This window comes from Liolophura sinensis, chromosome 6, assembly GCF_032854445.1.
Source record: "Liolophura sinensis isolate JHLJ2023 chromosome 6, CUHK_Ljap_v2, whole genome shotgun sequence".
Classification (NCBI taxonomy): domain Eukaryota; kingdom Metazoa; phylum Mollusca; class Polyplacophora; order Chitonida; family Chitonidae; genus Liolophura; species Liolophura sinensis.
Window position 1 is genome coordinate 43,349,580 of NC_088300.1, and position 17,460 is coordinate 43,367,039.

General features: G+C 38.6%; 2 protein-coding genes across 3 annotated transcripts; one reads left to right on the forward strand and one right to left on the reverse strand.

Moving 5' to 3' along the window:
* The first annotated feature begins 1,057 nt into the window (after positions 1-1,057).
* Positions 1,058-5,260, forward strand: LOC135467240 (fibrinogen-like protein 1). Its single transcript, XM_064745003.1, has 2 exons — positions 1,058-1,607; positions 4,575-5,260. Exons 1-2 carry the CDS (start codon positions 1,058-1,060, stop codon positions 5,258-5,260), a joined length of 1,236 nt encoding a protein of 411 aa, XP_064601073.1.
* Positions 5,261-5,627: 367 nt separating this feature from the next.
* LOC135467846 (pyruvate dehydrogenase protein X component, mitochondrial-like) lies at positions 5,628-16,236 on the reverse strand. 2 transcript variants are annotated; one of them, XM_064745739.1, is made up of 12 exons: positions 16,077-16,211; positions 14,983-15,068; positions 14,008-14,085; positions 13,449-13,549; positions 12,486-12,685; positions 11,793-11,891; positions 11,427-11,640; positions 10,523-10,598; positions 10,173-10,234; positions 9,591-9,749; positions 8,139-8,203; positions 5,628-7,573 (listed from the first exon to the last, which is right to left on the reverse strand). In XM_064745739.1, exons 3-12 carry the CDS (start codon positions 14,066-14,068, stop codon positions 7,315-7,317), a joined length of 1,296 nt encoding a protein of 431 aa, XP_064601809.1. In that variant the 5' UTR covers positions 14,069-14,085; positions 14,983-15,068; positions 16,077-16,211; the 3' UTR covers positions 5,628-7,314. The 2 variants fall into 2 exon arrangements, with proteins under 2 accessions (XP_064601809.1, XP_064601808.1); XM_064745738.1 differs by lacking the exon at positions 14,983-15,068 and having other exon boundaries at positions 16,077-16,236.
* Between the last annotated feature and the right edge of the window lie 1,224 nt (positions 16,237-17,460).

The window sequence follows — 17,460 nt, forward strand, 5'->3', positions numbered from 1 at the left end:
AATTATTAAAAATATTTTGTATACAACAAGTTGTTTGAAAATATCTTAAAAGTATATATTTAATTACCGCGCAGAATGGCGATAAAGGTCTAATGGCTTTATTGTACTTAACCGGGTCCACACCGAAAATGTCTAGGTAGAAGCCTGTGGTTAAAGGGTTAAGGTTCAATTGTTTTCACTGGGGGATACAATCAAAGCAAGACATAGTTCTCAGTAGCTTTATAACATTAAATTACTACAGCAATGGTTCATGGGGTTCCTTTAATCCAGTATATTCAAATATAAATTTCATTCATGGGTACAAAACATTAGCTTGTTTTAAAACTGAATAGTTTGCTATTTTTACCAGTTCCAAGAAAGTGACATCTATAGGCCCACAACTTTACGACTTTGCGACTTTAAAACATACCACGGTATGTGATAGCCATTTAAGCCAATGTCCAGTTGTTAAACGAGCCATGGCTATGTGTAACAGAGCCTGAAACTCTACACCCGTATTTATGAAACCAGCGTACTGTGATACTTGAGCTAATTTAACTTAATGACTTGGATTGGTCTTCTGAATGTAGACGTTATCATTAGAAAGGCGTCGCACGGCAGATTGGCCTGCCCTCAGTACCGACACTCTGTGGAAAGATAACAGGATTTATGAGTTTAGTGGATGCCCAGAGAGATGCATCAAATGCGGCGAGGGACCACCGTTATACTTCATAGGCCTACGCTGCCAATTCTTAAGCCACAAATGCAGAGCAGCAAGCATTTTAACTGGTACAATAAAAGTTTGGAACGCCTCTATAGCTGCTAGGATCCGCGGCTGTGATATGAAATGAATGAGGGTAGACTCTGTTCCGAGTGCTCGCTGTTTAACGGCCTCCAAGCAAGCATGGCCACCGCGTTCAAAAACTGGATAGCTTTCGGTTTCTGTCTCCTGTTGACAAACCTGCTCACAAAGCATGTGACCTGTCAGCCAGTGATTACTGAGGAGTTTTTATACGCCGAACATTGCCACAGTTCGTCCTCTTCTAACGAACAATTACGTAAACATATAGACCTCATAATGGACGAGTTACAGCGACAAAATCAAGAAAATATCCTTCTTAAAGAGGAAGTGGAAGGTCTTAAGTTGAAACACAAAGAACAAAAGTTGCTGTTGACTCAGCTAACGAGTACTATGGGAGAACTGGTGAAGAAAATTAAACTTGGACAGAGAAGTTGCACTTGTAGTACCCCGCAAGAGGAGCACCATACAGTGCATGTATTGTCCGAGAAGGCAGCAGAAATAGAGCCACCAGATTCTGCACCATCTACTTCTAGTACACTGGAGAATGTCCAGACATCCCCTATATCCAACACAGCTGTATCACCGGAAGCCAATTCTAAACCAGACAAGCTGGTCCAGACTTCTCAGGTATCTGTGACACCGGCAGGCGTACCCTCAACGCTCACAACACCTGAGCAAGTCAAGACATCACGGACACCGCTGACGACAGGTGTGCCACAAGTAATGCACTCACAGGATTCCTTACAAACCACTGACACAACATCCGAAGACGAGACTGTGACGGAACAGGGAGTGTCGTCAGGTTATGTGGCCGTTTACCCAAGAGGTAAGGTATTTGATAGTCGTCTGAAATACAGACAAGAAAATTTCTCAGTAACAGTTTTGAAATGTAACGAGTCCCAGTATCAGTATATTTATATCATGGCACTTTTTTAAATAATAAGAATGAACATTTAACAGAATGACATTCTAGTATCACAATTTTATCGTTAACATTTTATCGGAGTTTTACTCCGTCCACGAAATGTTAAGAAGTTCTTCTTAACATAACTAAAATCTGACCAATGGTTTTCTTTGTCGGGCTACCAACCTTGTTTTGCATGTCTATGTACGGAATTCCTGTCATTGGCTGTGTCGATGGTAATTAAGGAGTCTTGTGGTCATCGATCTAGAAAAAACTTTCCGATTGTCGATCGCTACGCGATCACCAAATTTCTCGCTAGGTTCTGTATTAATTAAGAAAAGGTGTTCCTGTCTATTTAGGGTGGGGGTGGATCGTGTGTATGTACGCACTTTGACTAATTTAACAAAGCAGATATAGACATTGTGTATAGTACGGGTATATTTGCCATTCTGTTTTGCCACACTCATTGAGACTAGCAGCAGCTGTGATCCGTACAAATGGCTGCCTATACATTCCTTATGGAAAAACAACTGGCGTTAACTCATACACAGAGCATTTGTGAGATACGATCAGTGTGAAAGTGCTCGCTGTATACACGGCCCACTTGGCACATACCAGGCGTGTTACATCACCGAGAGCAGGGTGCTGGGGCTGACACTTCAGCAAGGCTGGTCTGTAAATCACAGCTGCACCCTTGTCTGGAGGGGAGCAATAATCTCAGATAAACAGCATGTGTTATTCCACTATCCAGATAACGGACCCAGCAGAAATCAGAAATATAGATAATGTTAACGATCACCAGACATAAAGCATTAAAAGGAAAGATAACTTTACACCTTTTGAACTGTATAGGTGATATGTGTGAGTTTTGCTCATTTTTAAAATGTATACGCTTCTGTAAGGACGTTTTTCTCTGAACTCTTTGTCACATAAATTCTGAACATAGACAAGATTCGACTTTTTATGTATCTGATATGACAAATAACTGATGTTTTCTCCCGCTGTATATAAATACGGTATATCTCTTGCTTCAAACATCTGTGGTTTCTATCCCACATATGCTTTGTTATACATCAGCGTATGCTCTGCATCACCTCAAGCAAACCTGTAATATATTACCATATGCTGTATAGTTGTACTAGTAAACGGTTTCCATTGCTAAAAGAATACACGTAGATAAAAAAAACGCGTTACTTACATCATTATAGACTTCTAGTATATTGGTCAATTATTATTTCAAAAAACGTCTGCAGTTCTTGATGAAGTTTTGCATACATGATGCTTGTTTGTAAACCAATGGATTAAAAAGCGACACTTTCGACACAGGGCCAAACTTTCCAGGATTTGGATCAGGAATCTGAAACTACACACATTCAATGTATTACAACTCAACAGAGCCGAATGATACAAAGCATTTATTCTATGTCTTCAAGGCTGTCAGAATGGATCAATCCTTGTTACTGATGCAATGATGGATCGTCGATGGGCCTGGTACTTGAGAAGATGGACTGTTATCTGTACAGCAGATCCGTCAGTCGACTCCGCATCAGATCGTAACAGAGATGGGTACAAATGACGCGCCCATACGGAAACTCCCAACGGGCACGGTACTAGCAGAGCCTTCAGTAGATTGCAGAAGATGGTGGAGACACAGCGTTGCCGGTGCCAAGACGTTATAGATGGCTGTTAGCATTGTTCCTAGCGATAACGTGATGGAGAGGCCGACCGCCAACTAGTGGAAACCTCACATACTTGTTGCTCAAGCGTGCACAGCTATCTATAGCCAAACATCTGCCATCGCGCTGCATATTTCTCACAGCATGATTTGAATAAGTATTGAGAATTCCATGTAGTAATCAGTGTATACTGAGAACCGAGTCCTGTCACACCAACAGATGCAAATACTGTATAGCTCTGTGGGTTGATCTTAATACAGGGGTGAATTCTACGACCCGTCGCATGCAAAAAATGTCATTTCATCCCTTGATTGCATATGTAAGAACAAGGTATAAAAGGACTTCCAATGAATGAACAAGCTGCCTTCAGATAACTGCGGCAGACACACATATGTAAGTACAACAACTTCCAAATGAATGAACACTCTACCTTCAAATAACTGTAGCAGAGACACACATGTAATTACAAAACTGCTGAATGAATGAACACTCTACCTTCAAATAACTGTAGCAGAGACACACACGTAATTACAAAACTGCTGAATGAATGAATACTCTACCTTCAGATAACTGTAGCAGGCACGCATTTGCAATTACCAGGGCTTTGAAATGAATGAACACTCTACCTTCAGATAACTGTGGCAGGCACACATTTGCAATTACAAAGTATAAAAGGGCTTGCAAATGAAGGAACAAGTTACAACCAGTTACATGTTGCCGACACTCGTGGTGGTGGTTCAGTTCCAACACTTTTAAGACAGAATTTTCCACATTCCCTACCTCCACTGTTACTATATATAATGACCTCCTGTCAAAGTAAGCATAAACATGATGTATTATCTTCACTTCTATTATGAAAGTAACATTATCATTACATGTCCGTAAATGCAGGTTCTTTTCGGTTGGAGGCCTTCGTGGCCGAGGGGGTTAGCACGCCAGCACGGCATAATGACTCAGGAGGGTCCCACCAATGCTGTCGCCAAGATTCCAAGTCAAAGCTCATGCTGGCTTCCTCGTCGGCTTTACGTGGGATGGTCTGTCAGCAACCTGCGGATGGTCCTGTGTTCTTACCGGGCTATGTCCAGTTTTCTCCCACCATAATGCTGGCCACCGTCGTTTAAGTGAAATACTCTTTTAAATAAATGAGTTCTGTATTACTACAATACTAATGTGGGTTGCTCTAATAGAAAACTTTCCACTTTTATCGCTTCAGACTGTCAGGACCTCATGTCCTCCAAACCCATGTTTAGTGGCCAGTACACCATCTTCCCTGTTAACGCCTCCAAACCTTTCCGGGTCTACTGCCAGGTGGAGGAAGGCGCCGCCTGGACAGTCATACAGAGACGTGATGGGGGCATGGTGGACTTCTACCGGGACTGGTCCGACTACAAGGCCGGCTTTGGGCGGCTGACCGACGAATTCTGGATCGGGAACGAACATCTTCATCAGCTGACCAGACAAGCGACATACAAGCTGAAAATTGACATGTGGGATTGGGCAGGGGAGTATTACTACGCGGAGAGCAACTTCGTGTACGTGAGCGGCGAGAGTGAATATTACACTCTGTACGCACCTGACAATTATTACGCATACAGCGGGTTTGGTGGAAGCGGACTCCGGGTGCATAGGGGCTCTTTCATGACGTTCGACCATCAGGACCCGTCCATGATCAGTGACAACTGTGCACAGAAATTCCACTGCGGATGGTGGTTCACAACCTGTGTGCGTAATGCTAACCTTAACGGCAGATATTATTCTGGTGGGTATGAAAACATCTCCACTAAATCTCGCAACATTGACGATATATACTGGCACAGTGTTGAACAGTCGCTGAAGAAAGTTGTGATGAGATTGTACAGGACGCAAGATATGCCTAAGAGAGTGAAGGGTTACAGATGAGTATATTAATATTATAGAGGTCTACATTCCACAATGTCCCAATGTCAAGATTGGTGGAACAATCATGGCGGTATCCGTGCATCCTTACAGACACCAATACCGTCCAACGATAAAACAACCTCCTGCAACAGGGTACAGAAGAAGACGGTGTGTCTCAGAGTAAAGTTATTAGCAGTACTGTATCCTTCAGTTGCAACTAAATGGCAAATAGAAGTTGGAACCGTTTGTCTTTCAAGGAACGCCTCAAACTAGAATAGTTCAAAAAGAATTGCGTGTAATAACACTTCCATAAAAAAAACAGGCCATTAGCGCTCCAAACTTCAAGGGCAAAAAAAAAAAAAAAAAAACTTCATTGAGATGACCTTTCTGTGAATGTGGACCTTCGATGAACTTTTCCTGTCATAAGCACATACTATGTATTAAAGAAAACACAACTGTATTTATACAACCAACACTTCTTTTCACTACATGTACTAAGCCAATTACAGTAAAGGCTTACCATTTTAAATAATGAATGAAAAAGAACATAGTACCGGGTAAAACATTATTTACTCCTATTGAATAATCCAACGACAGCTTCACGGGATATACACTGACCTTTCTAACACACAAATTGTACCACAGAGCTCCTTTTCTATGGCTTGGCCCATTTTGATCTTGTGAAGTGTACTTTACATTGACATAAATTTAAATTACATTATCTGAAGCAACCTATACAGATCCCAACAAAATTTTGTTTAAACAAAGAGTTTCCATCCTTAACATGCATAATATATATTATCTTATTTGTCCCTCGAGATATAGCTGCTTAAAAAGTCAAAACTTCATAGAAACGAGCTAGAGTGATTTCACATACAGTAGTAAACTTGAGATAAGCAGAAAAGCAATTTACAGATCTTCTTTGTTAGGTTTAGAGCAATTTCTTCTCCCACATGAAATAATGAACAAGAGAAAACCACTGAAAGTGTTTTCTGATGAAATCGGCTTTTAACAACTCCGAATTGAGAAATATTTTTTACATTTTATTTTACATAAAAGAAACTTCAAAGTTATTATTACCAAATTTATCACACATTACATAAATATCACCAAAATATAGATTTAAAAAGGTGGATAATGGTACTGCTTCTGGTAGTCAAAGTATCGCGTCCTTAAAAAGATCATGACCCTCACCATGTGAAATCATCCAGGCTCATTTCAAAATACAATCAAAAATAACTGTACCATAAAGCTCTTTTATTAAACACTGGTGTACCAAAGTGTTCTTGTCCTAACATTATTATGCTATTTCCATTATAAAATGCTTAAAACTGACATGCTGTCATCTAGAGGGAACTTTCAGAGGTAAAATTATAATTTTCAAGTTTATCATACTTTGGAAGGAGCAAATTCTCCACAGGCCGAATTCTTGACTTATTCTTGAAAAGCTAACTCTGGTACAATAGCGTGATGCAATCAGTGGTTGAGCAGGGCTCAGTTTAAACACGTCAGATCTATTTAAGGAATTCCTTGTTCTTTCAGTTCGCTGTGCTTACATCCTGTACATCAGTTCCTCCATATGTACATCAGTTATTCCTCTTCATGTAATTACGTTTTCTGAAGTGTTAAAATACTTTGTACAACATCCGTTTTCATTATTATGCATTTAACAGCTTGCTCAAGGCATAAAGTTAACAAACATGTATTCGGGCTTGTAACTTGTAACATAGATTTCGATGAAAATTTGTAGAAAACTTCTGAACTGGACTAATATATATCAAATAGCGAAAGGAAAGTTTTCTTTTAGTGGAGTAGCTCATACCAATCCAACAATGCTTCCAGTTGCCATGGAAATATGCAGTGCAGTCTGCATTTAAATCTTGGCCAGCAAAAGCTATCAACCTGGTTAACTGAAACCATGAACACACTTAACAATAATATAATAAATATTCCGAATCTCTACAATTCCCTGTTGCACAATCCATGTCAGTTGAAGGCTAACAATATTTTGCGTATATCTCTGGAGTCCGCAGATGAGGTCATTGATTTCCTAGCCAAATGGCCTGTGAGCAGTATCAGAGCCCTGAAGCTACAAACCCAGACACCATTAATGATGGTGTTTCTATTAGAGCTTTGAAGGTTTCCAGGAACTGAGAGGCCTCTGTATGATCAATCACACGGCCATCATAAGATAGTTGGACAGTCATTAAAGCCTGAGGTTGGCCATCTAACCCCAGCTCTGGCCTGGTGGCGCCCACTGCCAGGATAGCACACTGTGGAGGGTTGATCACTGCTGTGAACTCCTGGATACCAAACATGCCCAGGTTTGAAATACTGAAACAGAAAGCAAAACGATGAACTGATAGAATTCACTGCTACATGGAAATCATATCTATATATTTGTCTATAACATCTACAAATGTGCTTATGTCTGGATCCAGGCAATCAGATTAAAATAAAATATGTATGCATGTACAAGTACGTCTTTAGAGATCAGTATTAATTTAGATGATGACAAATCATCTATATAGCAATAAACATACTTGAGAAAGTGCATCAGTGTGACAATTTCTATTTTGTACTGAGCTGCTGGCAGACATATAAGAATTCTGCAGGTGATGATGGATGATTGTTAAAGACTCTCCCTTTATCAATGGTCAAGGGGAGAATGTGAAAAGGTCAACAACAGAGGGAACACACAATCATCCACAGGTTGCTGACAGACCTTCCCACATACAGCCATATTAAGGAATTCATTCATCAGGTAACAGAGTGGTATAAAATGAAGAACAAATTCACACAAATACACAACATTAATGATAACAGATTTATTCAGACCATCGCACTGTTTTGTAGAAGCATGTGACTGTCAAAGGGATACATCTCTGGCACATCTTACCTGAATGATCCACCTTGGTATTCATGGGGTTTGAGTTTACCTATCCTAGCTCTTCCTGCCATTTCCTTTATGAAAACAAACAATATCCACATGATGTATAAATAAATTTTGTTTGTATGGGCTTTGTGGTTTTGTACCACACAGCCATACACTGGATATCACTGATTCTAATACTACAGACTAAATATAAGTTATGAAGTTTGTTTTTTACTGTAAATAATATGCGCACAGGGCAGTGGAACACAGCCATCACATTATTGTGCTTTATATGCTTGTAAAAGTGCAGCTGAGATATTCTGAGGTATCACCCATAACATTTACTGTAAAACTGCTTGAACCGTTGTTGGACACCCACAGTTGGAGTAAGACATTACATGCTCTTCTGTGCTACCAATACATGATAAAACTACAAAATTCCGGAACAAATAATGTGATTTTCAACATCTAAGCACCGAAACTCTGGCACTGAACTGAATGCACCTCGACTATTTAGAAAAACAGACAAAAAAAAACAAAAAAAAGACCAAGGTCAAAAGAAAACAATTCTACTAATTGACAAGACTTAGGCTCACCATCTCCCAACAAATGGAAGCAAATCTTGCAACTCATAGAACAGCAGGGCCCTCTGCTTTGCTGAATGACAATACTGACAGATTATTCATAATCATTTGTGTTGTTATAGAAATTAATGGCATTGTCATTAAAGTAGGTAAGGGGCACTAATGTTCCAAGAGATGCACGTTTTTTTTTCAATCACATATGGCTTGTATTACCAAATCCAAATTTTACAACTTGGAGATTTTCAAGTGTTCATCTATCAGAAGCAGATGCTGTCCAACTTCAGTTCCAGCCATGGGTATTATGATCTTGTGGGATACTGTCTGTGCATGCTAGCCTTTATAGTTATTAAAACGTCCACTACAAAAGCTGTATATCACAACACAAGACAGTGTGCTATATTCCATTAAAAACAGTATAACTTCAAAGCATATATGGGTTCGATCCCATTCTCAAGCAGAGGATTTACAACACTGCTCTGGTTCCATAATTCCACACAAGTATTTAATGGCAAGAAACAGTTGATGGTGTTCTCTTATGGTCTTGCAAGGAATTCTTTGATCACTATCAATATGATGTGAGTCCCACATCAGAGAGTTCACCAGTCCCTAAAGGATAGAGGTTTACTCTTGGCACTGCAGTTTCATAAAAATTGCCATCATTGTATATTAAATATAGCATTCTAAAGTATTTATTTATTTATTTGATTGGTTTTTTTATGCCGTACTCAAGAATATTTCACTTACACAAAAGCAGACAGCATTATGGTGGGAGGAAACCAGGTAGAGCCCAGTGGAAGCCCACCACCATCCGCAGGTTGCTGGAAGACCTTCCCGCATACAGCCACATTAGAATACAACAACTGAATAACCAATAAATAAAGTCCCAATTTACCTTGACAGTGTTAGAAATGTCATCAACTCCTAAGAAGGGTGCATTCTTGACAATTGGGGTGATCAGACCATTTTCTGTAGCCACAGCCACTGATATATCCACAGTGTTTGACGACTGTGCATTATCTCCCTGCCACACTGAATTAACTCTGGGGTTGCGCTGAAAATAAAAAATGCCAGATTTAACATTACAACTCTGACAATTTACTGCACTCAATCAACTCCACGTAAATGTGAAGATACATATATCTTTTCATAGATCATAATGATTTTGATTATTTGATTTGATTGGTGTTTTATGCCATACTCAAGAATATTTCACTTATACAATGGCGGCCAGCATTATGGTGGAAGGAACCCACAACCACCCGTAGGTTGTTGGGAAACTTTCCCACTTAAGATAATAATGAAGTAAAGTTTATACACATATTAAATTATTTCAAAGGTGATCATGTTGATTAGAGATTGTTTCATGTCAGAAAAATCAAAGCAAAATTTGAAGTCAGTGTATCAAAAGAAAAGAGTATTATAAAACCCTGTGACACTTATGCTGAGAGGTATTATTATGGGAAGTAATTCTTACCTGCAGGCCAATGGCTGCTGCCTTAATGATGAAGTCATTGACCGAAACCTTTACATCTTCTTCTGCAACAAAATAAACCAGAACATAAGTTAATTTTAAGTTAAAAAATTTGCTGGATATCTGGAAGAAAATACATTGCATTCTCATAATAAGTAATCAGTTTTTGAGTAATTAAACTGAGAGACTTTCAGTTCTTTAAATACAGCAATATACAGGTTAAGTTTCAAAACTGCATATCAAAATTTGAGCCAAAGGAAAAAAACAACAACACATTTATCAATGATAAAATGAACAAGCCAGGCTAAACAGATTTTGCTTATTGACCCACTATCTGTCCCAATAACACTTACTTTTGAGTTGTTTGCGTAGCCGAGATATTTTCCCCATATCACAAGAAATACTGGCATATGTATGCGGTACACCAGACTGTAACAAGATGTTATTAACATTTAACATTATGATGTCATCATTTTATCTTTATCAAAGATCATCCTTATCAAAGAAAACAATGAAAACAAATGCTCATGTTCAGGCCTTTAAAGAATCACAAATATGTATTAAGTACCACAGAGAAGAAAATAGATTCATATACTCAGACACACATTTACCCTAATACATACAAGTTGTACACATGTCTTATACTTGAATAGTCAGTCATAATAACAGTTACGGTATACACAAGGGAATCTGATTTATCTACAGTGAGATTACACCAAGAAAGAATACACAAAGTTTAGTGTCTGAATAAAAATTCCCGGTATTTTGCATAGATATTTCTATATTCTGTTCATTAAAAAATAACTGTTGCTGTTGCACCAAAATCTTTTGATTGTGGGATTCATTATATCATTTCTCATACCTCCATGCATCAAAAATTATTCTTGCAATGTTGTAATTCTTCAACCATTTCACATGATTGTTTATTTAAGCATATTCTGAGGCATTTTTCTGAGTTGATTGATAAAATTATATTTTTCGTGAAGTCTAGAAACTGGGCAATCCAACCATGGTAGTTTTTAGTCCAAAACAAAATTTTAAAATGTGCATAAATTGCACTGAAAATTACACTTTCATATGTGAAAAGGTTGAAGAAATAGGGTGTGTCACAGACGCTTTTGTGACAAGGGAGGTAATTCAGTGGAGGACTGCTGATGGTTAGAGCTCTTCAGATCTCTTCACCTAGCATTGCTGGGTATTTATAATGCAATTCAAGACAAATATAATACATTACTCTGGAGGCCTGGCATATCTCACCTTGGACTGAGTGAGTCGCTTAGCTATGGTTTTCCTCATATTGGAATGGGGTATATCTACATAAGTCTCCCCTGGCTTGAGGGCAGGTTTCGATGCGGGACTGAGGGAAGAACTGGGCAAAGGGCTGGCAGCTTGGGAGGATGGTCCACCTGGTGCTGGGGAGTCCAGAGCAACTTTGTTCAATGCTTTGCTTTTAATGTGCTGCAGTACATCACTGGAATACAAGAAACAAGAGATTAGTTATGGGCTGATTCAACATTACTAATTTATACAGTTACATTTAAATAAACTTCTGTGATGCACATTTTGCACTCATTCTTAGTTAGCATTTTAAGTGAAATTTTGGAAGATAAAAATGGTCCTCACCCCTTTACAATGCGTCCATGCGGTCCCGAGGGCTGGATGTCAGACGATTTTATTCCAAACTCCTCTAAAAGTTTGCGCACAGATGGGCCATAAGATGAACTGACAAAATAATTTGGTAAAGTTAATACAACTAAAAATCTGGTTATCTAAAAAAAATGTGAAACTTACTGGTGCTTCATTTGTGGAATAAGACTTGCTACTATGACATGTCGCTTATCAGCTATTGTAAACATGCCTACATGAACATGCCTATATGTTTAAATGCTGAAAATGTAAATACATGAACATAGTGTTCAAACAACAAAATATTTCCTCTCCGGCCTTACGTGCAAAGGTCTACTAGCAACCTGCAGATGGTCGTGGGTTCCCCCCGGGTTCTGCCTGGTTTCCTCCCACCATAATACTGGCTGCCGCCGTATAAGTGAAATACTCTTGAGTACAGTGTAAAACACCAATCCAATAAAATATATAAACAAGTAAACAGCACAATATCTTGAATATCATGGATTTATCAGAGCCATCTAAAAAGCTGTTCCTATTTTCAGCAAAGCCTACCGAACTTTTCAGTCTTTTCTAAATTTTACTGTGAAACTTTCCTTGCTATAAAGAATTTATTGAAGTACAGAATGATATCTGCTTCCACTTTATTATTAAGGGGACATTTAAATTGACATCAGAGTCTAGACTGTATACCTGGTCTGCCCACTCTGGCTGGCAGTTGCGGATGCCCCTGTCTGAGCTGCTGGTGTGACTGATGATGATGATTCAGAACTAGATGGGGATTGTGTAGCTGTCACCTCAGGTATCTCCACAGATTTCCAGTCCTCCCCTTCCTCTGCCAGCACCCCAATCAGCTGGCCCACAGGGATTTGAGCCCCAGTTCCTGCAGGTACCTACAACCAAAAGATACATGTACTGACATACCATACTGGCATTTCATTATCATGTAGGACCTCTGAACAAAAGAATGTCGTGGTCCAGAGAACATGGTGAACAGTACACTCCAGGAGTGAGCATGACATGCTTTTGTCCACTGAAAGTCACCTTCATGTATACTGACCAATGCCAGTCCACCTTCAAAGTTGTCAGTCCAACTTCAAAGAATATACAGTTGTTTTCTTTCTTTCACAAATAAAATACACAGAAATAAATTGAAATGCATGCAAGGCAAGTTTGATGTGAATTTGACGTATAAAAGTTGTAGAGGTAAACATTACCTTTGTTTGATATTAAACATCTACAATACACAGTGTATTGTACTGTGTTTCCAGTAAACTCAAATTTTAGTACATGTTTAATGGGCTTTAAATTGAGCTGCTACATGTACACCTACATGTAATGTTGATAGTAGGATACTTATTTTAACAGAAATCTTCATTAGGCAGATCAATGGACATTTGGCTTTAAGACTGGTAATTTCCCTGGTAATTTTCAAAGTTACAATCTGAATTTGGCTAGGACTTTCACAAACTAAATAATAATACTGACATTTAAAATACAATTATATACAATCATAGAATAATATTTTAATACTTTTAATTTTTAAATTGCTTGGGGCAACATACAGGCAAAACAACTGTATTGATTTCTAAAATATTACATAAACTTAGAATAGCATTCATCATCACAAACCACTTCCTGTGGTTTAGAACTGACCAGGATCTTAGCAAGAACTCCATCTTCATCTGCCTCCATTTCCATGTCAGCTTTGTCCGTTTCCATCACCAGCAAAACATCACCTGCCTTGACTTCCTCTCCTAGAATGACAGTATGTGAATAATTGTAATATTTATTCTCCAAGGGAAGCTAAAATACACCTCTGATGACAAATGTGAACAGCTATTTTAGTTGTTTGTTTTTTTATTTGCTTGGTGGTATAACATTGATTTCAACATTGCAATGTTTAACTCACCAAAATTAGCTCCATCACAATAGACATATGTGTACCTCTTTTGAACAGCTCAGTTAGGATAAGATTAAAGTTTTATATTTAATTGGGAAATCAATGAGTAATAATGACATACATTACAAGTATCTCAAAAATGAAGGCTAAACGAAGGTATGCTTACACATCATAGGCTTATAACTCAAACTTCACAGTTTAGTTTCAAATAGAGAAATAACACATGGCACTAAAATAAATTTCGCTTTACAGCATGAAAAACATTTGCCCTTATAAGTCGTATTCAGGTAGCACAATATACAGGTGTAATACCTTCCTGTTTTATCCACTTTTTTATGACCCCTTCTGTCATAGTCGGAGAAAGGCTTGGCATCTTAATTTCAACTGGATCTGCAAGATAACAAACAAATAGCATTGGCACTTGACTTGAAATACCTACAATGAAAACATTTCCGTGCTCTTATAGATTAGAAAGATATTATACGAAACAACTGAAAAGATTACAGAGAAGTTGGAGACTGTAGGCTTTCAACATGTTACTTCTGACATCTTTGGTCATGTGTCAAACCCTCGGGTCAACAGACAATTATTAAGAATCAAGCAATAACACCTTGAGTTGACAGGCAAACAGTACTCACAATGAGCAGCACTGTATGGTGCTATCAAAGTGCTGAACATCATGAGTTTGATGCTGCTATCAAAGTGCTGAACATCATGAGTTTGATGCTGCTTGCAGCTGATGGACTGTATTGCTTATTTACTGTACTTTGAAGCTGTTGATTCTGATGAGAACTTACAGCAGATATTATGTCTAAAGGCATGTTGCAGATTCGGTGACAAAATTTCAGACCGCCTTTTAAATAGCAAAGCTCCAATTACTGTGCCCCAAGTTCCCATTCTGAGTGATGCATTTTCGCCTTTCTTTCATTGGTAAGTCATATTTCCCAGGGGAACCCATAACCCCTTGACAGGTACATCTACATGTACCTCCCTTGACGGGTAATTAACCTCCTACAGTATTTTATTTATTTATTTATTGATTGGTGTTTTACTTCATACTCAGGAATGTTTCACTTATATGACAGCAGCCAGCATTATGGTGACAGGAAACTGAGCAGAGCCCTCCTGCAGTAAAAACCACAGTAGAGCAGCCAAAAACTTGGTCCAAATATTCTGGCTAGAGCTTGCATCACATATAAAGCCTGACGGCATAAAACAGTTCTACTTAGAAGTCACTCCATTTAAAATTATTAAGACTTGTGTGATGTAAGCAGTCCGTGTACACACAATGGCAGGTACACGTCAATCACGAATGGAGAACAGGTGTTGAGGATTTCGTTCGTCAAAATGCTGTCCAAACTGGCAAGCAGTAACTATGAACAAGGAGAGAACGGCTGCAAGTGCAGGTGAAACAAGAAGATGACGTGGCTAATTTAGCACAAGCAATGTTGTTTGGAAACTCCTAATGATTATAATTAAGCGACAAAAGACTCCAACTCCTTTTCTTATATTGGTCTGGCGTCATTAGAGTCTCAATGTTATCAGTGTTAATTCCATACTCAACAAAGGTTCAGGCCTTTGTTATCGAATAACTTACAACAGCCTAAAGACCTGCTTTCCGATCCCACTACACCACCACCATATGCCACCACAGATTTATTATAGCCATTAAGGTTTCCACTGCACACGCTCCTAGGCTGTGGCCACCATCTTCCTACTGCTCCACTATGAAGCAGGACATGTATGTAGGCCTACATATAGTTGCTCAATATGGCCGTCACGTCATAGAAGAAAGTACCGTGGAAGCCTTCATGGCTATAACAAATATATTCTAAAGCGAGAAGGGACATATGATGGCAGTGCCATGAATGCGGAAATCAAGTCTTTAGGTTGGTGTCTTTTATTTACATGAGACTTGTTCAATTACAAAGAGAATCGGCATGGACCTTTGCTGAGTATGAAATTAATACTGCTAGCATGGAGACTCCAATGACGCAAGGCCAATGTAAGAAAAGGAGCTGGAGTCTTTCCAGGCTAGTCAAAAGCAAGAGTAGTGAGCACGAGGTTCTAAACTTCATGACCTAAAAGTAAAAGCATTTAGATGACAGAAACTTGGACTGAAGTTATTGAACTAATGACCTCTGTCCATACTAGCACAACAACCATATCCAATCTTGATATTTATGAGGTGACATAACTAATGCCTGTCTGTCCGTAACATTTGTTGTGAAATGAATGTATTATGTCTGACCTCAAATGCAATCCTGCAGCTAATAAGTTACAGTCTGACATGACAAATGTGCACACACTGTCACAGCTGTGGACCATGTGTTGTTGTTGTTTCCAAATTCATACTCAATGACAAACAACCGCATACTCACTACAGCGTTTACTGTGTAAATGGAAATGTCTTGAGATTTCCACAGGACATCTGTAGACTGGAGGAGTAACATTTAAACATTTTACTACGTTTACTAGCCTTGTGCTCGACCGCAGAAAATTCCCTGACATTTTCGCCCCACAGGCTGTTTCGAGCAGACGAACCTCGCACTCTCACGCTTCAAACGAGAACTACAAAGAGTGTCAAACTGCACGCAGTGTTGCAGTCTTTACAAAACCACTGCTGCCATACATCGCATTGAACAAGTATGCCTATTTAGGGTGACAGAAAATAATCCAATTTTTTTTCCATCATGTTATTTATTTATTTAGAAAAGGGTATGCGTATGTGGTCATGAATGTAAGTCCAGGCCTACATGCCTGGTGTCAAAACATATGTATGTCGTCATTTATATTGATCATCTATAATTTTAACTTAGACATTAAATAACCCACAGACATGCACAATCAATATTATCTTGTGTCCTTATTTTATTTTTATTTACTTATTTATATCAGTTTGCTTATTTATTTACTTATTTATTCTTGTAAGAACATCTGAGAAAAAGGAAACATTTATATGGTCCTCGACATGACATGATTACATAAAAACTAATTGTATTTCAAAAATTGTCCCATGCATGTGTTCATGGCCAACACCCTATTTCATTTTTTCATATTTGTACAAGTATAAACGATATATACAAATGTTAATTAAACAAACAATCACAACTGTCTTCTTGTAAGTTGCTAAGTTACATTTTTTTACAGAACGTATATAGGATAAAGTTAAATGATATTCCCGCAAGACTTTTGTTTTAGCCAAATTCAACGGCTAGTTGAAATACTAAATACTTAGGCCTAATCATGGACCCGTGTTTTTGGAGTGTTGAAATTAATCATCATGCAACTGACAACAAAAAAACAAAAGTATGAGGCAATATAGTTTAATTCATTTTGTTACAAAAAATTATCCAATGCATATGGAAAACCCAAAGAAACGAAAAATTAGACCACTTTCACAGGGGGAATTAATGAACCAGCAAAAGCTGGCAAAAGCTAGCAAATTTAAAAAGAACAATGAGGGATGGGTGGAAGGGGAAAAATAAGAGGTCGACAGGCCTGAGTTACGCCACAGTGGAAATTTCGCTATCAAATGCTTAGGATGGTCAAAGCAGCTGCTTTCAAACCGTACAGGACCATTAGGGGTCATAACAGAGGATGCTGGGGGGTGGGGGGTGGGGGGGGGGGGGGGGTGGGGGTGCTGGACAGTTTGAAATCAGGCATCAGTTATGAATATTTACATGGTTATGGAGGGAATAACTGGTAATGAAAACGATTGCCACCGAGGCGAAACTAAATATATATATATATGACAAAATACTC

Coding starts and splice junctions, on each gene's coding strand:
- LOC135467240 (XM_064745003.1), top strand. CDS start 1,058: ATGGACGAGTTACAGCGACAAAATCAAGAAAATATCCTTCTTAAAGAG. Junction 1,608..4,574: donor TGTGGCCGTTTACCCAAGAG/GTAAGGTATTTG, acceptor TTATCGCTTCAG/ACTGTCAGGACCTCATGTCC.
- LOC135467846 (XM_064745738.1), bottom strand. CDS start 16,206: ATGTCAGGGAATTTTCTGCGGTCGAGCACAAGGCTAGTAAACGTAGTA. Junction 11,641..11,792: donor CATGGACGCATTGTAAAGGG/GTGAGGACCATT, acceptor CTTGTATTCCAG/TGATGTACTGCAGCACATTA. Junction 10,235..10,522: donor GCTACGCAAACAACTCAAAA/GTAAGTGTTATT, acceptor ATTTTGTTGCAG/AAGAAGATGTAAAGGTTTCG.